We start from the raw sequence: 24839 nt of genomic DNA, 5'->3' as shown, positions 1-24839 counted from the left end.
ATACGTGTTTTGTTGGAAATCGATTTTATAAAGATGATGATTAATAGGGAGACCTGCATATTCGCGGTCTATCCCTTGCCATTGCGTGTAAGTCGTTATGGGATTCTTGAACAGTGCGTGTGTTACAAGACTATTCGTGAATATGGGGGAAACAATTATCAAAGATATTATACGGAACATAGGTACTCATTTGTTGTGAGTGAGGTATTATCTAGACCGACATTCTAAGTGGATGTTGCCTCATTGCGAGGCCACTATGCAGCTCAACTCAAACAGTCCAATTTATATGCCCATAATTATCAGAGGTAATCTGCAATGACAGGTCTAGATACGATCCATTATAGAGGCAATCACCACCATGGAGGGGTTATAGCGACATCCAAGGGATGTCTTCATTCAATCCCATTTTATCTGTTTTAAGTCTATACACCCATTTTTGTTCTCTTCTGTGTAAAAAGGTACTGATATTGGAGATGTATTGGGGTATGACTGGTTGTTCCAACACCGTCCAGCGTAAATCGGTTGGAGAGTGTTGGGCTGATAAGAAATGATTGGTTAATCTCGTGGCCTGCTTGTTACAACGTATCGAGCTCTTATGCTCTGATATTCTTATCTTTATTTTTCTTGTGGTCATACCCACATACCTTTTTTCACAAGGGCACGTGATGAGGTAGATTAGGTTTGAACTATTACAGTTCGTAAACCTTCGTTGCTCCCATGGTCGTTCTGTTCCAATGTTAATCATGGTAGATTTAGAGGTCTGGGGGCACGCAGCACATTGTCCACACGGGTGGTGGCCGGTGACTGCAGGCATATCCCAGAGGGTTCCCACTGCTCTCGGAGTGTCCGTCTTTGGTCTAGTGTGGACCAGTTTATCTTTTAGATTTTGACCCCTCTTAAAGGCAAAAAGAGGGACTGGCAAAGTGTCCTTACCGGTGTTGAGGATCCCCCAGTGTTTTTTAATGATTTTAGAAATCTGATTAGATGATGTGCCAAACGTCGTCACACATGTCATCCGTGTTGGTTTTTCTTTGGGAGGTAGTATATCAAGTAGGCTGGCTCTGTTGTTATTTGCCGCTCGTTTTTTAGACTGATATACCAGTTTTTTGGGGTAGTCCTTCTCCAATAGGTCTCGTGCCAAGTTCTTTGTGTGTGTTTCAAAAGACAATTTAGTCGTACAGTTTCTTTGTATGCGCAAAAATTGCCCATAGGGCAAATTGTCCCTTAGAGATTTAGGATGGCAACTATGATAGTTGAGCAATGAATTCCGAGCCATCGGTTTGCGATAAAGCTCTGAAGTCAAGCCTTGAGGTGTGCCATGAATCAATAAGTCCAAAAATGCCAATTTACCAACGTCATGTTCCATGGTGAATTTTAAGAACCGATTTCGTTGGTTTAACCACTCATGGAACTCTTTGAGTTGGGATACATTTCCACGCCATACGACGAAAATATCGTCGATGTAGCGTTTCCATGCTCATAGACACTCAAGATGGGGGTTAGTGTCTGCGAGCACGTGCTCCTGTTCGAATTGATGCACGTAGAGATTTGCGAGGCTGGGGGCAAAAACGCTGCCCATGCTGGTCCCGCTAATCTGTAAATATAGTGAGTCTTCAAAGGCGAAAAAATTCTCTGTCATGGCCAGTGTCGCTAGCGTCATGATGAACCTGACTGGAGTTATAGAGTTCAGCTCTCTTGCAAATAGTAACTCCTCAATCACTTGTAATGTCTCAGTTTGTGGTATTGATGTATATAGACTTTCAACGTCGAATGACACCAGGATGTCGGTCTGGATGTCATAATCGATTTCGGGTAAAAGTCTAAGGACATCTTTTGTGTCCTTTAAAAACGTTGGCATTTCTTGTACCATCGGTTGTAGAAAGACATCGACAAAAGTCGATAGGGGCTCCAGCAATGATCCTATCCCAGATATTATGGGACGCCCAGGTGGTGGGCGCTGAGCCTTATGTATTTTAGGTAGTTGGTAAAAATAGGGAATGACAGGATTGGATGTACGAAGGTATTGTCCTTCTTTCGGAGTGAGCCATCCCTCAGCGAGAGCTTCCTCAACTACATGTCCGATAATGTTTGTTAATCTTGCAGTTGGATCTTCTTTAAGTTTTTTATAAGATTTACCGTCATTAAGTTGCCTTAAGCACTCATTGCGATAAGTTTCGACATCTAGAATGACAACTGCTCCCCCTTTATCAGCAGGTTTCACTACGACTAGGGTTTTTTTTCTCAATGCTTCAATGGCATCTCGCTCATTACTGGATAGATTTGAGAAGTTCTTTTGTCTGGTGGAAAAGAGTTCATGAATGTCATGATTTACAGCTTCCTCAAAAGTGAGGACCTTGGGAGGCAAACCCATCGTGGTGGGATTGAAAGTAGAGGGTTTTTTTAAACCTGTGTTGACACTCGGATTAGTTTGACTCATTTCTGTTGTTTTGTTCGCGAAGAGATAGTGGAGTCTTATCTTTCTGTAAAGTTTGCTTATTTCAATTTGCGCCTGAAAAGGATCAGTACGGTTCGTTGAGACGAAACCAAGGCCTTTATTTAGTACCTGTTCTTGAATCTCAGTCAATGGTTGTGAACTGAGATTTATGACTCAGCTGGTCCCGACACGGTTGCTGGTTGATCCTGTGGGATCTTCTTCCCGCTCCTCAGATCCATGGTCTGGGGGGGTAGATTCCAGCGAACCTGTCCCTGCCTGGGAGTTCTTTGACGACCCCGGCTCCTCCTGCCCCCTCCTAAAAAAGACTGTTGATTGTAGTCCCCATAGAATTGCGGTGGGCCATATTGGTTCATCATTGCAGGAAAAGGGGGTGGGCCCCATGGTGAGGGCTGCCACCAAGGTGGGATGGATGGTTGGGAAAAAGACTGATTGTACCCTCTCCATCCCCTCCTACTGCCTCCCCTTCCCCGCTGTCTAAGGGATGACTGGCTGGTATTTGATCCATCCGAGTCACTGGAGGCACCGTCGGAACTAGTACTTCCATAATTGGATCCTCCCTTTCTGCCATCCTTTTGATTAGAAAGAAAGAAATTGTCACTTGTATATGGATAAACCTTCTCCATTGAAAATTTGGCCAGGTCCTTTTTGAATTTCTCGAGTTTGGTGAAAAGTATAGAGTCTGTAAACTCTTTACTAGATTTATTGCCATCCTCTTGTTGTTTCGAAAAAGTTTTACTTGATGAAATGGTTGTTTTTATTTGTCCTTCCAGGACCTGGATCTCCACCAAGATTTTATCCACTGTCTTTTTCGCCGTTCTTATTATGAGCACTAACCAGTCGCGTGTGCATTTCCACGCTATAAGCGACAAGTCAAGCAGGAATTCCTTATCATCTAAGAAGAGGCGAGGAATATTTCCTACAATCAGACCGCTAGGGGCACAATTGCTTCTTAGATAGTCTGCCATGACTATTCCGTGTACACTGACTCTGGCCAGATTCTTTTTGAGAACTAGTACTTTCGCCCAACCCTCCTCAGGAATAGTAGAGGTGGTTGGTAACATGTCCAGCATGCTGGGATTCTCCAGGAGCAGTGCCTGGATTTCGGTTTCATCAAATTCTAGGCCTAGATTCGTGGCCATGATGTACTTTTTGTATGTGTCTAGTATTTTACTACAAGGGCTCCTCTACTCAATCAAACTACTTCTCCTGTGACCCAATTGAGTCGCGAAAAACTAATGACAAACCCGCAATCTGGAGACTGCTCTAGAACACTAAACACAAATGAGGGTAATATTAGGGAAATATTTATTGACCTGGCATTGCTGCGATCCCTACATGCAATACAAAAACTATGCACAGACAATGGGTCAAAGTTAATAGAAGCTAACTAAGAAACTGTACAGTAATCGGGATACAATCTAGGAATCCATGGTATTCGTGGTGAAAAAAGTGTATTCCCATCAGATACCCATCCTGTTCCGCCCTACATCATTTGGGATCCTTCACCCGAAGGAAGTGGAAACTATCCTGGGGTACCCCGTCCCGATCTCAATGACAGAGGCCCTACTTGGCATTAGAGACCCTATACTAGAACATCAGACTAGGGCTGATAAGAGAATTATGTGGCTATGTCTGGGGGCAGCCAAACTAGCTATAGCGGCAGCGTGGAAGAAAAGGGAAGCTCCGGCAATGTCCCTGTGGCACTCCCGCCTATGGCAACTGATGAGCCTGGAACGCATGTCTGACATATCCCGAGAAGACTTTAAAAACTTTGAATTCCGTTGGGGTCCTTTGGTCTCCTTCTTCTCGAAGGGATTACCTTCGGCGGTTTGCCCTCCCACACTTAGGGCCCTTCATCTATTCCAACTCTGAGGTACACTATACGGTCGAACCTATATTGTAAAGCAACACCACCACTGGGGAGGGGGGAGAGGGAGTTGGGGGTGGGGAGGGGGGTAGGTTGGGTTTTATCTTTTTTTATAGTTTGACTCCTGGTGTATTACCCACTTTCGAGTTCCTCGAGCTCTTCGGGGGCATCGCTTGCTGATTGCATATGCTGGCAACCTGTCGAAAGGGGAAGCAGAGAGGGTGTAATCAGCGCAGAGACACTCATGAGGTGACGTTACTCCTGGTGCTTACCCCTCAAGCTGGACATAGTGACTGCACCCCGTTTCCCTCAACATTGAATCTAGTATTATGATGCGGATAAGGCTTGGGTACACTATAGCGATGGGGAACTTCGACTCTCTACTTATCAGTAGGTCTGCATACTGTGCTTTGAATTTCGGGAAGCCCCTGCAAGGGCATATTGGCGGATTGTGCCTTGAGTCTATGTTTTGGAAAAAGCAATAAAAATTACTTTAAAAAAACAAAAAAAACCAAATATTATAAAAATCACTGGCTTAAACCGAAATCAGTACTTGGAATAGAATTGTGCTTTGTCCATTATTAAGGAATGGCCCGGTGTACGCCAAGCCTGTAGATGGGACTTTAAAAAAAAAAAAAAAGTTGTAAACCTTTTCTTTTTTCCAATGAAATGGTTTGTTGTGTAAATTGTTAGTAACTTTTTTAAGGGTGTACATCTCAAGCTTTCACGTGCTGGTAATTTCAAATGAGAAGGTGTGAGGTAGATTAAACATGGAGATTAAACTCTTGTGGCCCTCCTTAGTTGTTCTAGAGCACACTGGTGGAAAGAAGGAAATGTTTCCTGCTCTTTTCAGGGGATAGATGCTCCTTTAGTGGGGCATCTACATCACTCCTCTGCAACCACATAAACCACCACCACATACACCACCACCACATCTGTGTGTGTGTGAGACTCTGTGTGTGTGTGTGTGTGTGTGCAAATGCAATAGGTCTCGCATTTGCGAGAGATTAAGCTATTGGCATTGTAAATGACAATGCCATTTATTTATCTGATTTCAAAACCAACAGATAAATAAAAAATGTGTCATTTACAATGCCAATAGCTCTAACTTTGCAAAGACGAGACCGTTGCATTGTAAATGCTTGTTTTAATATCAGTTACAAGGCGTTTGGTAGTGGAGATGGCATTTATCTTTTGCAGAATACTGTCCCAAATACCATTTTTTATGTGCAGAGATGTACGATGGGACTGTGTACCAAATAAAACATCAGAGTTTTCCAGGACATTGTCAACAAGCAGTTCCAAAGCTTGTTCAGAAAATTTGGCCTTTCTTTCTCTAAATATATTTACATTCAGCCGAGTAGCCTTTATTCCAAAAACTGCTCTGCTAAGCAATCTTCTGAACAGAAACATTTCTCTGTTATCTTCCTGAACTGGGTTTTCCAGCAGCAGTTAAATTAAGACTGATTTATTGCCAGCAAAGTTCAAAGGCCAGATGATCTTTCAGCAAACAAAAATGAAAACACCCTGACATGCTTTGCTTTTAACTTCACAAATCCGATTCTCCAAAAATAGGTCTTCGACACATTTATGACAATTTCTAATGGTTGCTAGGCAAGCTCTTCTAAAATAGCGACAAAACACCAACTCCATACCGACGACTTAATGTACGAGGTACTTACCTTCGGTAACGATGTATCTGGTAGAGACGATTCTAGCCGCAGATTCCTTCATGTACAATTATCCCCAGGCGTGAGACTCGATCCGGAAAACTTTTCTGCCACAGCATTCCTGCGCGCCGGGGTTGGGGCGACATCAGCCACTCCGCCCAGGTATCGTCCGCGTACGTGACATCAGCGAGGTCACACAAGACCCGCCCTGGCGTGGCTACGCCAGTTTTCTTCGGAGAACTTTTCCGCACCACAACGCGGAACCACCAGATAAAAACTGTGGAAGCATGGGAACAGTGTGCGAAGAGCAGAAAAATTGGAAAGAAGCGATGACTAACAACACCACACCAAAGAGTGGCAACACCGCAGAACCCAAAGACAGGAAAGAAGAAAGAGCAAGCAAAGCTCTGCGCAGCCACCCTGTCAGCACATAGACAGCCTCCCACTCCCATGCCCCAGAGGCAAGAAACATGCATAAAGTCATGGTACACGTAGTAAACCTACCACCCCCATCCAGAGCAAGGAATGGGACCAGTCCCAAGACAGACAAGGACAACAAACCTCCAAGCCACCCAAACATAGAGGGCAACCACCCACAAGGGACAAGGGCAAGACATGGCCAGATGACCCTTAATCAGGGGATAGCAATGGAAGGAAGGAAGGGGAGGGGTGGACAAAAATAGAAAGCAATCCCCCCAAATCTGGAGTAGCCAGAGCAGCAGGGCAACGGAACACCGGAATCCCATCCTCCAAAGATCCAAAGGAGGAATGAACCACCCCCAGATGGAGCCACCCGTCAAGAACAAGGAAGGCACTCACAGGAGACACAGCCCCCCACTGGGAGGCGAGTACCAAAGAGCAACCCAAGGGTCCTTGCAGAATAGGGGAGGAAGGGCGGGCCATGAAGGAATCTGCAGCTAGAATCATCTCTATCAAATACATCATTACCAAAGGTAAGTAACTCGTACATCTGATAGAGACTACTAGCCGCAGATGCCTTCACGTAGAATAGATACCCTAGTATTACCTCCTGGGAGGAGGGTCTGCAAAAGGACCCCATCAGCCAATACAGAACAGAGGGCCCCACAGGGAACAATATCTGTGGACCAGGTAGAACCTCGTCCCTGCCAGGCAATGAGAAATCCCCCAAGCAGAACCCCACTGACCTCAAGAGGAGGAGGGGGGAAAGAAAACTGAAGAGGCCCGTACACTCACAGCGGAGGAGACAAGGGCAAGGTCGGAGAGGTCGAAGCACCCCCACTCCCCCACAAGGTAACATAGCTTCCACCTAATGCCAAAGCAGGAAGCGAGGAAGAAGAAGCCAAGAGGACCCAAGGAAAAGAGGGAAAAGAAGGCGAACCCCACTCCAGATAGAGAGCAACCTGCCAGCCAGAACAGTGCCGGCAGTCAAAAGCCGCCAGAAGCAAGAAAAACAGTCCGAGGCCCCAGGAAGGCAGAGTAAGCGACGCCTGGCAAGGGAGAACATAGAATCATTCCAGACCTCAGGACAGGAGCATGGAGAAGAGGAGATGCCCGGGCACACCACCACGAGTGACCGCGCACACGACCTCAAGAAGCAAAAACAACCTACATAAATGCTATGGAGAACCGGCACCCGAAGGCGACCAGAACCTCCTAGCAGAGCATAAGCCATATGACAGAAAACACTACCCCACATAGAGTATGTTAAGTCCCACCCATGGGTACCCTCTTTGGAAGAACATCCGCAGCAGAGGAAAAAACAAAGAGCTACGAGGAAAAAACACCCCCGTGGAAGGCTTGACAAGCAGCCCAAGCAAAGCAGAATGTCTAACCTCATGGCCAAGTCTGCCCACAACTCCGGCAGAACACATACATAACCAACAAAGGGCCATCCAGCAGCCAACAATGCCAAAGTCCCAAGGAAGGACTCAAATGGCCAGAAACACACTCCACAGCCAGAACAACCAGCCTAAGAAGGCCCAGAATCAGCCCAACTCAGGAGTCACTGAGAAGGGGATGGAGGAGGTGGAGGAGGATGGAGCCCTGCCATGAGCCTTTGGATGGCGGAGTCGGCCGGAGCATGGAACAACAGGCTGCCATCAAATGGAAGGTCAATGAGTCGCTCCCGAATATTCTCATGGAATACTCCATCCCCAAGCCAAGCATGGCAACGGAGAGTGATTGAGGAAGCCATGGCTCGGCCCAGAACCTCTGAGATGTCCAGAGCGGAGCAGAGAATAAACGTCGCACGCTCCCGGCCATCCAATGCATGATGTCTCAAGTCCACCTGACTAGTCTCCTGGGACGCAGCGGATCTCAGAGACTCAGCTGAGTCCCACAAACAGGAGGAGGCTCTAGCCAGATCACATAAGGTGTTAAGGGCCCTCAGGGCAGCGCTGGTTGAGGCAAACATGTTGGGCCCCCAAGAGTCCAGCCAGCGGGTCTCCCGGGATGGCAGAGTGAACAGTGGCGGCAGGGAGGGAAAAGCAGTCCGCAAAAGTGGACTGGCGGCAGAGGGGTGAAGGGAAGGAGACGTCGGGTCATGCGGCAACGGGAGGTGCCGTGCAGAAGATGCTGAGGCACCGGGCCCCCCGAGGGACACCTCCAAGCTCCCTTCAGAGAAGAGGGAAGCAAACCCTCAAAGGGGAGTAAAATCTCCCTCCCACCAGAGCCCTGGTGGGTAACCTCCAATAGATGGTCCGCCGGAAAGGGAGCCACCGGGTCACCCATGCCCAGGATGCCCACAGCCGTGGACACCGCGTGAGCGAAGGCCACACCTGCCTCCCTGGGGCCCGTGGAGAAGAAAACAGCTCCTCCGTGGGCGACGGCTGCAAACTAAGGCGGCTGTCCCGAGGCCAAGCAGGACGGGTAAGGGCCAGACCTGGAAGTCAGAAGGAGCGAAGAATGAGGGACCTGCTGCTCTTCTGACGAACACCTCTGCCTCAGGAAGGGCAGGGAGCCGCCCTTCGATGCCGGTGAAAAAGTCACCACACGGTGACCAGTCCCCAGGGAGGATGACACCAATAGAAAGCCTGGCTTCGGAGAAGAATGAGCGTCCAAAGACGAATCCGCAGTACGGCCCCTCCACGTAGCTGTAGAGTCCGATGCCTGAGGCAGGACATCGGCACCCTCCGGCGTCACCGGACAGGGCTCCTCCAGGTCACCCCGCACCGGAGACCAGAGTGAAGACCGGAGTGGAGCTGGGGCCGAGCCGGCTCCGGGGCAGCGCCGAAACAGTGCCGACCCCAGCCCCGCCGAGGCAGTCACTTGCATGGGGGAACGAGACGGGCCTGGGGAGTGACACAAAGCCCTCTGCCAGCCACGGCCCAGAATGAGGCAGAGATCGCTTGGCAACCCATGTGGTGGTGCCGGGGACAATTCAACCTCAGACTCGCCCTCCGATGAGGCAACCGCCGTTGGGGAGGGATGAGAAGGGCCCAGAGAGGAACGAGGGGTCCTCACCCGGCCTCGACCCAGAGCCGGACGAGGAGGGTCCACCGACCCCTGTGCCTCCGCATGGTCCAGCTGCTGCCGACGCTGTAGCAGAGTCACCTTGGCCTTAGACAGGACCACCCTGCCAAGGGAACAAGAGGGGCTCGGGGATGCGACCCGAGCCCCGGTGACCTCCTGTGATGCCACAGGGACTCCTGCGGGAGTTTGCAGCGAGGTAGAGACGCCGTGGCCTGAAGAAGGTGCCCCAGAGGAGCCGCACACCAACAGCACCACATCCTCCAAACCTGGATCCAAACCAGCTGGTGCCGGGGCCAGAGCCACTGGCGATGCCGCCGAGGGCCCTGCGCGAGGCGAGGGGTCCACCAACACCCCAGGAGGGGAAGGAGGAGGAGACACCAGCGAGGCCTGCAAAGCTGGCACTTATGTCTCCATTTGGAGTCTCGACGCCCCAACACTGGGAAACGGTGGATAGGACGACCTGCGGGCCGTATCACCCGCGAGAGTCCACGCCCCCGGCAGGCCGGAAACCAGCCCCCGGGGACAAACTGTGACACTTACCCACTGGGGAGGGACGCTCATGTGACATCGGAGAAGTGCGAGGACGATGACCCCGGCCTTATCTGAAGCCGTCCGCCGAAGCAGACCCAGGGGAGGACGTCGACCTGGAGAGACGTGCAGAGAGAAGTTTCATCCGGCGCTCCCGTCGGGACTTCGGCTTCAACTGTTGGCACGCTGCACAGTAAGTGGTGCCGTCATCCTCCCCCAAACACCACATACAAATGAGGTGAGGTCCGTGGCTTACATAAGACGCCCACAAAATGTGCAAGTTTTGAAGCCCGAAGGCTTTTGCACACTGTCCCACCAAAAGAAATGGAAGAAAAAGGGGCCTTAAACAGGCCCGTAGCAAGACCAGATCCGTGTTGCACGCGGAAAAGGAAAAACCTGGCATAGGCGCGCTGGGGCGTGTCTTATGTGACCTTGCTGACATCACGTACGGGGACGACGCCTGAGCTGAGTCGCGTGATGTCACCCTGCCCCCGGCGCGCAGGGATGCTGTGGCAGAAAAGTTTCCGGATCCAGTCTCACGCCTGGGGATAATTCTACGTGAAGGTATCTGCGGCTAGTAGTCTGTATCAGATTGTAACCTTCAAAATAGGTTCATAAATAACCTTACACTTTCCACGCTAAACTGTAGAAAGATAAATGGATATAATTACTTGCAGTTCTCTTTAAACAAAATCAGCACCTTAGTGCCATTGCAAGGCGAAACGCCAGGTTGCACCATATCCTTGGTAATATGGTGCAGCCTTGCGCTTCCGAAGTGGCGATGAGAGGTGTTAAGCCAAAATGGCTAACGCCTCTCACCGCCACTTCCTAGATGATATGCCCCTAAGTGGTTTGTATAAAGGTGATGGAATTATAAGGAATAAAGGGGCATATTATCAAGGGGCTTTATCTCCGTTTTTTTGGCTTTAAAAGCCAAGAAAGCGGAGATAAAATTATCTCCCTATTACCAAGCTGTCGCTAACACCAGTTAGCGACAGCTAATAGGAGATAGTGACCATCTTGGGCCCCGCTTTGCATGTCAGTGATATTTATCACTAATGACATGCAAAGTGGGCGTGCCAAGATGTTAGCGACTGAAAACAGTCGCTAACATCGCTATCTCCTATTACCAACTTTTGGAGATATTCGCGCTAAGCACGAATATCTCAAAAAGCTAACACCTGCCCTGAGCAGTTCTTAGCCATGTTAACCAATGGGAGGTGGATAACATGGCTAAGAGCATTTGCTCGATAATGCATGAATATCGCTGACTTTTCAGCGATATTCATGCATTGCGGCCGTTTTTTATCGCATTTGCGATAAACCTTGCTAATAGCAAGGTTTATCTGCGATAAAAATCGCCGATGTGCGGCGATAATTTTTGTCTCTAAACAAGTTAGAGACAAAAATTATCTCTATTGGTTGGTAATATGCCCCAAAGTGCTTCCTGCATACGTGATAAGGATATTGCAAGTCACTTCACAGTTCCATTACCTTATAAAGGAACTTGGCCTTTGGCTTTTCATCTATATGGAAATGGAAGTCCTCTGTGACTTGCAATATCCTTATAATGTATGGCAAAGGGCACTTCATCCAATATATCTATATCTCTCTCTCTATATATATATATGTATATATATATATATATATATATATATATATATATATATATATATATATATATGTATATATATATATATATATATATATATATACATATAAATATATATATATATATATATATATATATATATATATATATATATATATATATATATATATATATATATATATATATATATATATATATATATATATATAAGGTGGATATCTGACTATGGTTGCCCCCAACTTTTTGCCTGGTGTTTTGCTGGTTTTCTGACTTAGTTGACCTGGGGCCCTGCTATTCAGGACCCCAGGCCCACTGCTCTCTCTGTTAAAATGGATTCATGTACCCTAGGTACATATCTGATTGGATACTGAGTCACCTTATTAGTCCCTGTACAGTATACCTTAGGTATCCAGGGCATAGGTGTACCCAGGGCCTACCAGGGGCTGAAGCATGTATTATGCCACCCCTGGCTGGCCATCCAAAACTGACACAACTGGCTGCTTGACAGCTGGGGCAAGATGGTGTAATCACCCTTTGCTTTAGATATAGTATACCTATATCTAAACCTAAAATGGGCACACAGATCTCCTATCAGTCACTCCTATGGCAGGCCTTAACAATCCTGGAGGCAGAGTGCTTGGAATCGTGTGAGATAGTGCTCTGGCATGAGCTGGGCCTGTCTGCGGCCTTCGGGATCTATCCCTTAGCCGTTTCCATGATAGCGTCAGACCATATACTCTTAAGTGCCTTATAATCCTCGCGGTTATGGTAACTTTGGTCTGATATTATCTAAACATGTCGTGTAAGGTGTCATACGCTTTGGAATACTACCCCCTCGCCAGTTCTGGTGACGGGGGTAGCATTCCACCCCTCTAGAGGGAGAAGGCATGTTGGTAGCCTGTAACCCCGGTTAAAGTTGAACATAGCCTCAGCTCCACAAAATGGATGCTGCCACCGAGACACAGGTCTGCCCTCCTGCTGCTGGGAGTCCTTCCAGCGCGGGAGGCTTGGACAAAGGGTTTCCTGTCAGGGGCGGTGCTAGCACCATCCCAGACAGGGTTATGTGTATCCCAGGTAGGCAGGGCTATAGAGGAAGGTGACTGCAAGTGGCACCCCGGTGCTCACTGTGCATATGCCGGCTCAAACCAGTTCCTGGGGCACACCAGCCCCTGAGCTGGGGAGAGACCGGACAAAGGAGAGGGGTGTAACCACCCCCCTCCTAGTCCCACCCATAGGGCAGGACTTAGTCGCGTGCCAGCCCCTTTTCTCAGGATAAAGGTAGGAGCAGGCCCCCTTCCAAATCAGATCATCTTTGAATCCTGAAACTACTTTCTACGAAAGGAACTCAAGACTTCTTCTCAAGATTTCTCCCTGTGACTAAGGAGTAGTCACCCTGCAGCAGCAGGCACCAACCAAGTATCTTGCGGTTTTCTAAGACGTCCTTCCTCCAGAACCAGACTGACCAGCACGACGAGACCCGGACTCCCTGCCCTCTCTGACCTCAACCTGCCTCTACAGCACAGCTGAGAACCGTGGGTGCGACAAGACCAGAGGACCCGGCGACCATCAGAACCAGCACGACACTGAACCAGCACGACCACCGAGGGACCCTCGAGTGGGTGCACTGGGGTAAGAGAAGCCCCAACCCCAAGCAGCACGAGCACCGAAGTCCAGCCCCCCAGCATCCACCAGATCTGCGTGGGGCCCTTTTGCTTCTGTGTTGCTTGCCACGTTGTCCGGTCACTTGCCCGTTGGCTAGTGACCCTCCAGACGACGTCCTACGTTTGTTTCACCGCTGGTCTAGCTCCTCTAGACTGGCCCTTGTCTCCTCTTGAAGGGGAACTTCCTCGGACCCTCCTGGTCCACTCCAGACGCCATTTTGTGTTGCCACGTGGGCTTGCCTTAGCCAAGGCTTGTTGCCTCCTTCAACGGATCCAGCATCGCCAGCAGCAGACATCCGATGTGGGACAGCTCGCAGACCTCCAGCCTGGTCGACATCAGCGCCCTGGTCCGTGCAGTAGCAGAATCCAGTGTCACCTCTTCGCCTGGCTGAGTGACCTCGTCCGGTGCCATCCTGGTGCCCACCTAATCACTGGCTAGTGATTCAGAACTTGGTCCCCTCTGCTTACAGGTACTCTTCTTCAACTGATCCAGTCCTTGGATCAGCCCGGAACATCTTCACTGGTCGCCTGCCAGCAACTCTTACTTCAGGCTCCTGGTTCGTCAACGAGGTTTCCCTACGACACTTGAACCCTATGCAGCCGCAGCCCCTGGGCTAGGTAAACCGAGTACCACGGTGCTCCAGCGTAGATCCACTCTCTAAGTGTCTAGATCCACTTTCGTTTTTGACCTACCTAGTCGGGTTCGCCCGAGAACACTAACTTTTGCATTTACTAGTATCCATAGACTTTGTCCCGCATTACGCGTGAGAGTTTCCACTCTGCACACGACGTCCCTAGGCCTCCTGCTTCTAATCCAAGGGTTCAGCATTGTAGGCCCAGCGTTTCTAAAGTCTCTGAGAGTAGTACTTACCTGATAGTAATTTCACATTCCACTTTTGTAGTATATGGTTTTTCGTGCCCCTCGGGCATTTGTGTAAATTGTGCGACTTTCAGTATTTCTTTAAGAGTTTTGTATTGTGCTTAGCTCCCTGACTCATAAAGAGTTCAGGGTAGTACTGTTATAAATAAATATAATTTATTTTCATGACAACTTGTGTGGTGTCCTTTCACTTGGTGTTCACGGGGTAAATGTGATGGTAAAACAGCTGGCTTAACACGCCCTCTAGAGTTTAGCCTAAAGACTGCTCTTGTCCATGCTACTAGGATAGCTGGTCTATCAGGTTGACTTACAACCAATCATCAATAAGGGTCGTTTGGACTGATACATAGTGATCACTAGAATAGTGAGCACTGCATATCAGGCCAACTTCTCATAATATCTATATATATATATATATATATATATATATATGTATATATATATATATATATATATATATATATATATATATTCACTGAAAAAACCATAGGTTTTACACACGTTATAGTTAGGAATTAGCATTAAAAAAAACTTTGAAATTCACTGAAAAAACCGTAGGTTGGACACATGTTATATTTAGCTGGACATTTCACTCATATAAAACCATTGAAATTCCCCCGTTATAGTTAGTTCAGCTAACTATAACTCGCGCCCCCGCAATGCACTGCTGATGACGTCACATATTACATCACTCATGTCATGGTCAGTGACATCACTCATGACATCACTGATGACATCTCAAATGACATCACTGATGACATCACTGATGACATCATCCAGTGAATGGGTGTTTTTCTGAAAATTAAATATGTTTTATATATGTATATCTGAAGGTTAATGGAAGAAGAAATGGGTATATAAGTGTATAACTGACTGATTAAGTGTATCTTAATGAATACATGGGTTAGTGAGTAATGTTTAAATATATACATTTCTGTATCAGTCTCTCACTTTCTGTATAAGTGGCTGCATGTGTTGGTGAGTAGCTATATGAGTGATACATGAGTGTCTATATAGGTTATTGTTTGTTTGATTATCAGTAGGAGTGTCTGAGTGTTTGAGTGTCTGTATGCTTCGTTGGGAGGTCTTACGTAGTGCATAGATGCATGAATGAGTGACTTACTGCTTGTATGTGTTGAAGGCAGCATAAGTGCAGGACTGTATGGGTGGATGAGTGTGTGTGGTGAGTAGCTATATAGGTAAAAAAAGAATTCTGTATGGGTGGATGAGTGTATATATGGGTGTGTTAGTGAATGAATGACTGTTTTAATAGTGTATTTGTGAGTAAGTACATATGTTTTAAACTAGTACATATGAGTTATGTGTGAGTAACTCTATGGATGAGTGTCGGTGTGTAACATGATGATCAGGATGTATCAGTGTATGAGCACATATGATGAGTGAGTACATGTATGAGTGACTGTATATGTCTGTTGATGAATGAGTGTATAGATCTTGGAATTACGAAATAGGTGTGTTGTAAGTGGCATTGGTATGTCTATTGAATTGAAAATGTTATTTTCTATTTTTGAATGTGTGTAATAAAAGTTATATTAGGGTGAGAGAAGATCTGCCACTCTTCCACAAGGATGATGTCATCAGTGATCTCATCAGTGATGTCATTTGAGATGTCATCAGTGATGTCATGAGTGATGTCACTGACCATGTCATGAGTGATGTAATATGTGACGTCATCAGCAGTGCATTGCGGGCGCTCGAGTTATAGTTAGCTGAACTAACTATAACGGGGGAATTTCAATGGTTTTATATGAGTGAAATGTCCAGCTAACTATAACATGTGTCCAACCTAAGGTTTTTTCAGTGAATTTCAAAGGTTTTTTAAATGCTAATTCCTAACTATAACGTGTGTAAAACCTACGTTTTTTTCAGTGAATTTCAAAGGTTTTTTAAATGCTAATTCCTAACTATGACGTGGCTGTAACCTATGGTTTTTTCAGTGAATTTCAATGGTTTTGTAAATGAATTTTTTTTAATGTAATAATTGTTATATTTTTTTATACTGATTTACTATATTATTATAAATTTTTTATTTTTAAATATATTATTTTTTAAATTACATTACATATTTTTAATATAAATTGATAAAAAATGTTTGTACACCTCTCTGCAACACAGCCCCCTGATGCGTTTGCAGAGGGGGAACTAATTCCCCTTGCATACTGGGGGTCCCTGGGGGCCAACTAGCCCACCAGGAACCTCCAGTATTCGCCAGGGGGCTGCATTGCAGAGAGGTGTAATGAGGCCACACCCTTTTTTACACCTCTCTTCAGCGCAGCCCACAGGCGCGTTTGCAGAGGGGGAACTAATTCCCCTTGCATACTGGGGGTCCCTGGGAGGCAACTAGCCCACCAGGAGCCTCCAGTATGCGCCAGGGACCTGCGTTGCTTTGCCCCAGAGGGCGGCGGTCCCCGGGGCAGTGTGGGGGGGATTGGGCACCCCCCACACTTCTTTAACACTATGCCCCCACAATTTGGTCCACCTGGGGGGTAATTTTTAAATAACATGCCGGGTTTTAAAAAAAAAACATTTTTGGCCTTGGGGGGTCCTTGTGGGACCCCATGAGCACGCCTAGGGGGTCAGGGTGCTTCTACCCTGCCCCCTTTTTGTGTTCTACATGTTTGTTTTTCTGCTTTCTTGTGCCTCGGTCTACCGAGCACAAGATGGCTGCCAACACTTCCTGGTTTGAAGTGTTGAAAGCCAATGAGCATGCAGCTTGTGCCCTGCCCCCTTTTTAAGTTATACACTTTTTTTCTGTTTTCTTGTGCCTCAGTCTACTGAGGCACAAGATGGCTGCCATCCATTTCTGTTTTGGAGTGTTGACAGACAGTGGCAGCCAATCAGCATGAAGCTCGTGCACGGCAAGGTGCGCGCACGGTGCGCGCTTATAGATATATAATTGATTTCAACTTTAATTTTCTCACGCACTACTGGAGGGATTTACACTATTTAACCAAAAGCGTGATCTGCGTACCAGACTCTACCATTTTGCCAAGTTTGGTGTAATTCCGTTCAGCGGTTCGGGCTGTAGCCATGTCTAAAGGTCCTATGGAAATTAACATGGGGAAAACACGTTTTGGGACCCCCCTTTTTTCTCGGCCCCCGCTTGCCGAATCTACCCGAGACTTTCAGGGAAGGAGCGGAGCGGAGCTGGCCAAAATTTTGGAAAATTACACACAAATTCCTCAACCGGCGCCAGAGTTATTCCCAATAAAATGTTGCGGATTTCCTATGGAAACTAGGTCCTAACTATAACTACCTACTGGCGACCGCCAGTAGGTAATATATATATATATATATATATATATATATATATATATATATATATATATATATATATATATATATATATATATATGATTTTTGGGCAAAGAGTGAAAATATTGGTAAATTTCATAAAGCACCATATAATATTCGGACAGCAATTATATAAGAAATTAATTAATATTAAGAATTTCAACAAATGCAAAAAGAATTCTTAGGCCTCAAAAATGGTTGGCTCGATAAATTGCGATATGAACCATAACTCTTGTTACCGCCCATTTCACAATTATGAGTTGTACAATAAGCCTCATACTCCACGCATATATTTTGGAAGGTAAAATTAGCCAAAAAGATGCAAAAATGTCGGTTGAAAAGCAGGACCTGGGGATTTCGGTGAGCTAACACCAACATCCATGTTATGCTTCATTTCTATGGCAGTAATTGTAACTTACTGATATTCATCGCTCGCGATATATTCAGATTCTAGCGGTGTCAGAATATATTGGGTAAGATAAATATCTCACTCTTTTCCAAGCTGACAGTAATCGGGTTCTTAGAGATTTATTGCACAAATTTGCCATTTTCCAGTATTAACTCCCATCTCTGTAAGTTTTATTTTTAAAGTTTTATTATGTTGAAATATGTAACAATATTACTGTGAACACAAAATACGTTATTCAGATGGTAACATTGACTGAATAGTTTCTTAAACTGTATTTATGTTTTATTTATGTCTCTTATTAGATTACTTTTTTGTAAATGCTCGTGTGAAAGCTGAAGATAATTTTCCACACAGTGTACGTTTCTGTCGAGGTTTATAAGTTGAAAAGATGCCACTATCTGAGAAGACAAAAAGAACAGAATATTTTACGATAAATGATTCATATATCATTAAAGTAAATGCATGTACCAAAAAGAATCATAAGTCAACGACATTATTGCAAATATGTAACAACAAATTAAATTGTTAAGGTAGCTTAGATTTGCACAATTTACTTACCTTCGGTAATGTTCTTTATGATAGTCATAATTATTTAATCAGATTTCTCACTTGAACCCTTTCCTAGGTGCCAGACTGGAACTTGACATTTTTTAACACAATTGCATCAAATCTTTTCTTACTGTACCGGATTCTGCATCGCATAGTTATCGGTGTGTCATGACTCCAACTGAAATTACATGCCAAATGCCAGAGAAAGTGCCAAGGGCACTGATGACATCTACTCTATACATTTCCACACACTCAATAGTATAAGGACAATAGTATAAGGACATAAAGAACAAGTTACTTACCTTTGGTAATTCCTTTTCTAGTGGATACAGTATCTGCCTGTGGATTCCTCAGCTTTTGAGTTACCCTTTGCACCAGCATTCCAAGGAAACTTTTCCCTAGCTCTCCCACGTCAATGAGGACGTCACAATGGCACGACTCCACTCGCAGCTCCGTATGATGTCATCGGAGCCATAAGAAGACCTCATCGGCATGCTGACATCAGTGCCACCCATTTTTTCTGTGCCCTCGAGGCGAACGGACGGACTGACGGCATAATGCAAGTATACACAGTATACAATATAATCACAAATACACACAGTATATAGGCAAGGAGGAAAAGCTAAAACCAAAGCATTTCCTAACAACAAACAGAATAGCAAGCAAAAGACATAGGAAACACAATGTCCTACAATAAAAACCTTATCGGTATATATATATATATATATATATATTACCTACTGGCGGTCGCCAGTAGGTATATATAGTTAGGATTTTTTCTCTATGGGTTTTTTGAAAATTCTATGTCTAATAACTTTGGCGTTTGTGGACGGAATTGGCTGAAATTTTCAGGAAAATGGCACATTTTGTTTCTGAGCAGCCCTTGAAAATTTGGGGGGGGTTCGTCCAGTGGGGGCCGAGAAAAAAGGGGGGTCCCAAAACGTGTTTTTAACATTGAGTTTTCCATAGGGCGGTTGGCCTCACTTTTAGCCCGAACGGCTGAATGGATTTGCACGAAACTTGGCAAAATTGTAGGGACTGGTAGCCCGATGTGCCTTTTGTAGGTCTCAATATATGTGCTCCAGTGGATTTTGAGGAATTAACGTTTAAAAAAAGATATATATCTGTAAGCGCGGACCAGGCAGCGCTCTGGTTCGCGGACTTTTCGCGCAACGGAGCTTTGTGAAGCGAAGCTGATTGGTTCTCCGGCGTCTGTCAACATTCCAAACAGTCCGTAGCGGCCGCCATCTTGTCTCTCGGTAGGATCGAGAGACAAGAGGAGGTCAAAACAAAGGGGGAAATAACTATAAGGGGGCATAGTAGATCCTCGCTGACCCCCTAGGTTTGATGTGGAGGTTTTAAAAGGGCCCCGCGGGGCAAAAAAAAATAATAATAATAATAATCGAACGGCTGAATGGATTTGCACGAAACTTGGCAAAATTGTAGGGACTGGTAGCCCGATGTGCCTTTGCTAGGTCTCAATATATGTGCTTCAGTGGATTTTGAGAAATTAACGTTCAAAAAAAGATATATATCTGTAACAGCGCACCGCTTCGCCTACTTTTCGCGTTACGGAGCTTTGCGAAGCGAAGCTGATTGGCTCTCCGGTGTCTGTAAACATTCCAAACAGTACGTAGCGGCCGCCATCTTGTCTCTCGGTAGGATCGAGAGACAAGAGGAGGCCAAAGCGAAGGGGCAAATGACCATAAGGGGGCATAGTAGATCCTCGCTGACCCCCTAGGTTTGATGTGGAGGTTTTAAAAGGGCCCCGCGGGGCAAAAAAAAAAAATAATAATAATAATCGAACGGCTGATGACCATAAGGGGGCATAGTAGATCCTCGCTGACCCCCTAGGTTTGATGTGGAGGTTTTAAAAGGGCCCCGCGGGGCAAAAAAAAAAAATAATAATAATAATCGAACGGCTGAATGGATTTGCACGAAACTTGGTAAAATATTAGGGACTGGTAGCCCGATGTGCCTTTGCTATGTCTCAATATATGTGCTTCAGTGCATTTTGAGAAATTAACGTTCAAAAACAAGATATATATCTGTAACAGCGCTCCGCTTCGCGGAGATAAAATTATATCTGTATTACCTAGCTGTTGCTAACACCAGTTAGCGACGGCTAGTAGGAGATAGCGACCATCTTGGGTCCCACTTTGCATGTGAGTGATATTTATCACTAATGACATGCAAAGTGGGCATGCCAAGATGTTAGCGACTGGAAACAGTCGCTAACATCGCTATCTCCTATTATCAACTTTTGGAAATATTCGAGATAAGCGCGAATATCTCCAAAAAGTAACAGCTGCCCTGAGCAGTTCTTAGCCATGTTATCCAATGGGAGGTGGATAACATGGCTAAGAGCATTAGCTCGGTAATGCATGAATATCGCGGAGTTTTCAGCGATATTAATGCATTGCGCTCGTTTTTTATCGTATTTGCGATAAACCTTGATAATAGCAAGGTTTATCTGCGATAATTTCTGACGGTAAAAAAATCTTTGCAATGCATCGTTAGGGATAAATATCGCTTAACTTTGGTAATATGCCCCAACGTCTGTTAACGTTCGATTCGAAGGAAATCAGGAATTGTTGAAAAACATTGTGTGCGCCATCTTGTCTTTTTTCAAATGCCACACTTTTGTCGTGCACGGCAGCCATTTTAGATGCCTTGACCAGATCCACTCTGTGCACGCTGTCGATCCTTAGCATGGCTCCCCACCCTCGCAAGCATCTCCCCCAGGCAGTGGTCACCCCCGCTCTCTGTTTTATGCATGGGTAATAAACCTCCCCCCATCTGCGCTGTTCTTCCCTGAGAATCACACCCTGTGCCCGCCCGACACCTCCCTTTCGCCCTATTCACTACCGCACCCTCTGACACTCCTTTTCCTCTGTGTCCGATTGTCCAGGCCGGTCCTAGGCTATCAGCTAGCCCTGCAGATGTAGTTTATGGCCACAGCTGTAAAGAATCACCCGTCTTCAAAGGAGTTATAGTAGATCAAGGCCCACACTCGATGAGATCCGTCACAGCAGAAGCGTTGCTATTATCTGAAAACCATCCTGTATTGTGATTGGGGAGGGGACCGAGCGTGAAGCGGAAGATTCCAGGGATGACTCTTTGTACATCAAAGTTTTTACAATTATGTGTCACATTAAAAATATATAGCACTCCGACAAAGTAGTAAGATTATAAAACTTTAATAATTTATAAATATATACAAGAAAACAAAAATAGTAATAACATATAAACATTTTTAGAGAAAAACAACGAAGTAGCGGTCGGCTGTGCGAATAGTCCCAACGCAGCACAACGTCCAGATTTCCGGCGTGGGGCGTCGCGGGGGGTGGGTCATCAGTAGCAAACTGTTGTGCGAATAGTTCCAAGGCAGCAGAACGCGCCGAAATCTAGATGACACGAAAGTGATGTCTAGTAAGTTGCCACCCAGCAAATAACGGCGTGGGGCGTCGCGGGGGGTGGGTCATCAGTAGCAAACTGTTGTGCGAATAGTTCCAAGGCAGCAGAACGATGGCACCAAGGTGATGTCCAGTAAGTTGCCGCACTGGTTTTGGTATCCTACAATGCTGCTCCGAATAACGGCGTGGAGCGCCCCGGGGGAGGCGGCGTGAACGGGCCTCTCCAGGTGGAGTCTCATCTGTTTTAGTGGGGCGCCCCTTTACCGTTTCAGTTGCCATTCCGTCCGCTTTTGGTCCACTGTGTCAAAATCCGCCATTCAGCTGAGTTGCGCCCACTCTTGCGGTGCAGCGATAGGCGGCTGTCACAGGACTCTCAAAATGGCGGCATGCTGTTTCCTTTTTGGGCCTGGTCCACTGAAATGGCCCTGGGACACCTTGGAAATCGGACGCTTGTCTGCTAGGTCTTGGACCCCATTCTCGAAAGCGTCCCCTCCGCCTTGAGAATTCATCAAAAGTTTTGGGGGCCCCGAGTCCTGCAGGCTTCTGGTGGGGAGCGGCTGCCATGATTGCTCGCGGAATGACCACGACGGAGCTACGAGATGGTGGTGCTCTCATGGTGACGCCAGTTTAGTCTGAAACATCCAGAAACAAGGTGGGGCTTTCATCGTTTGGGGGAAAAAAAAAGTTTTCATCCAATGAAAAGTGTTGTTTTTAGGTCATATGATCAAGCCTTCCATCATTAGGAAACCAAAAGTAAAATGAACCAATGAAAAGTTTTATAAACAAGTCACATGACCTGTTATGCGGCATAGGGTATAAAATGCGGAGAAAATACGTTGGCACGTGAGGCGGCGTCAGTAGCGGACCGATGTGCGAATAGGCCGAAGGCAATACAACGCGCTAAGATCCGGATGGCACCGAGGTGGTGTCATAGTTGAGAGTTCTGAGCAGCGGTTGTAACACTGTCTGAAGCTTATTTGCAGCTGCTGCAGCTTCACTACGCGCCAAGATCCGGATGGCACCGAGGTGGTGTGTAGGAAGTTGCCGCACTGGTGTGGCCATCCTACAATGCTGAAAGTCGGCGTGGGGCGCCCCGTTGGCCTGTGAGTTTGCGTCAGTAGCGGACCGATGTGCGAATAGGCCGAAGGCAGCACAACGCGCCAAGATCCGGATGGCACCGAGGTGGTGTCTAGTAAGTTGTCGCACTTCTGTGGCCATCCTACAATGTTGAAAGTCGGCGTGGGGCGCCCCGTTGGCCTGTGAGATGGTGTCAGTAGCGGACTGATGTGTGAATGGGGCCAAAGGCAGCGCAACAATATTTTCTACTATATTTCCGGAGTAGAAGACACCACAAGGCGCTGAGATGCCAAGATCCGGATGGCACCGAGGTGGTGTGTAGCAAGTTGCCGCACTGGTGTGGCCATCCTACAATGCTGAAAGTCGGCGTGGGGCGCCCCGTTGGCCTGTGAGATGGCGTCAGTAGCGGACCGATGTGCGAATAGGCCGAAGGCAGCACAACAATATTTTCTGACTGACACCACAAGGCGCTGAGATGCCAAGATCCGGATGGCACCGAGGTGATGTCTAAGTTGCGGACTGATGTGCGAATGGGGCCAAAGGCAGCGTAACAATATTTTTTGTATGGAAGATACCACTAGGCGTTGAGATGCCAAGATTCGGATGGCACTGAGGTGATGTCTAGCAAGTTGGTGTGGTCATCCTACAATGCTGAAACTCGGCGTGGGTCGCCCCATTAGCCTGTGAGATGGCGTCAGTAGCGGACCGATGTGCGAATAGGCCGAAGGCAGCACAACGCGCCAAGATCCGGATGTCACCGTGGTGGTTTCATAGTTGAGAGGCACTTCATCTGCAGTGGGGCGCCGAGATCCGGATGGCACCGAGGTGATGTCTAGCAAGTTGCTGTACTGGTGTGGTCATCCTACAATGCTGAAACTCGGCGTGGGTCGCCCCATTAGCCTGTGAGATGGCGTCAGTAGCGGACCGATGTGCGAATAGGCCGAAGGCAGCACAACGCGCCAAGATCCGGATGTCACCGTGGTGGTTTCATAGTTGAGAGGCACTTCATCTGCAGTGGGGCGCCGAGATCCGGATGGCACCGAGGTGATGTCTAGCAAGTTGCTGTACTTGTGTGGTCATCCTACAATGCTGAAACTCGGCGTGGGTCGCCCCATTAGCCTGTGAGATAGCTGTTCTTTGGATTTGGGCCTGGTCCACCAAAATGGCCCTGGGACACCTTAGAACTCGGACGCTCGATTTTTTTTTCCTTTCCTGTACATGCAAAAAAAGGTAAATGCCCGGTACGTTACACGCTTCATCTGCCACGATGAACTCTCCAGAGGAACCGAAAAAAAATATAGTTGTGGTAACTATACCATGCATCGTCATATGGAGAGGTGGCACCAATTAATTATAGTGCTGCATAAAAGAGAGATTTGGAGGAGAACCCCTGACCTGCTAGTACATTCATCAAAGAAGTGGCACTGAGAGCTTCAGAGGCAAGGGAAACGGTCCCAAATATTTAGAAGAACTTTGGAAAGATTAAAATGACATGTTTAGATTGTGGCAAATTAATTTCATGTGGACAGATGAGTGTTACTCTAATAAATACAGCATATGAACATCATCATAGTCGATGGTTGGTAGAGACATTTTGACTATATCCTGGACCTGCCCGTCCTCGCCCAAAATGGCGCCAGAATAAATGGGACTCGTAACTCCTTGTTGTGTACTGGTTGCAGAACCTTGAAATCACGAGATACGTATGCAGTTTTGAAGCACATGGCGGGCGGGGACGAGAATTGATTGAATATTTCGACATCCCTATTGATATTAAGTTCTGATGTGTTATTGATTACTGTACTGTTGAAAGTTCGAATTAACGTCACCCATGGTACTTGCCCGCAAATGTATATCTAGATAATTTTATTGTAACTGGCCCTGTCGTATTTTAATTATAAAATGTACGTCCACCGATTCCGTAACTGTTAGACACCTTAGTTCTTG

At 46.5% G+C, this 24839-nt stretch overlaps 1 protein-coding gene across 14 annotated transcripts in view; it reads right to left on the bottom strand.

Moving 5' to 3' along the window:
* Positions 1 to 17960: 17960 nt before the first annotated feature.
* Positions 17961 to 24839, bottom strand: part of LOC144773261 (uncharacterized) — a 7170044-nt gene continuing 7163165 nt past the window's right edge. For all 14 annotated transcript variants that reach the window (XM_078658159.1, XM_078658161.1, XM_078658167.1 and 11 more), the window contains one exon: positions 17961 to 18248. In XM_078658159.1, the coding sequence (XP_078514285.1) occupies positions 18154 to 18248 (95 nt within the window). In that variant the 3' untranslated portion in view covers positions 17961 to 18153. The remainder of the gene's footprint in view (positions 18249 to 24839) is intronic.

Source organism: Lissotriton helveticus, chromosome 8 (genome assembly GCF_964261635.1).
Source record: "Lissotriton helveticus chromosome 8, aLisHel1.1, whole genome shotgun sequence".
In the NCBI taxonomy this organism is placed as follows: Eukaryota; Metazoa; Chordata; class Amphibia; order Caudata; family Salamandridae; genus Lissotriton; species Lissotriton helveticus.
Note: the sequence above shows the minus strand (reverse complement) of the source record. Positions and strands in the feature narration are given on the sequence as shown.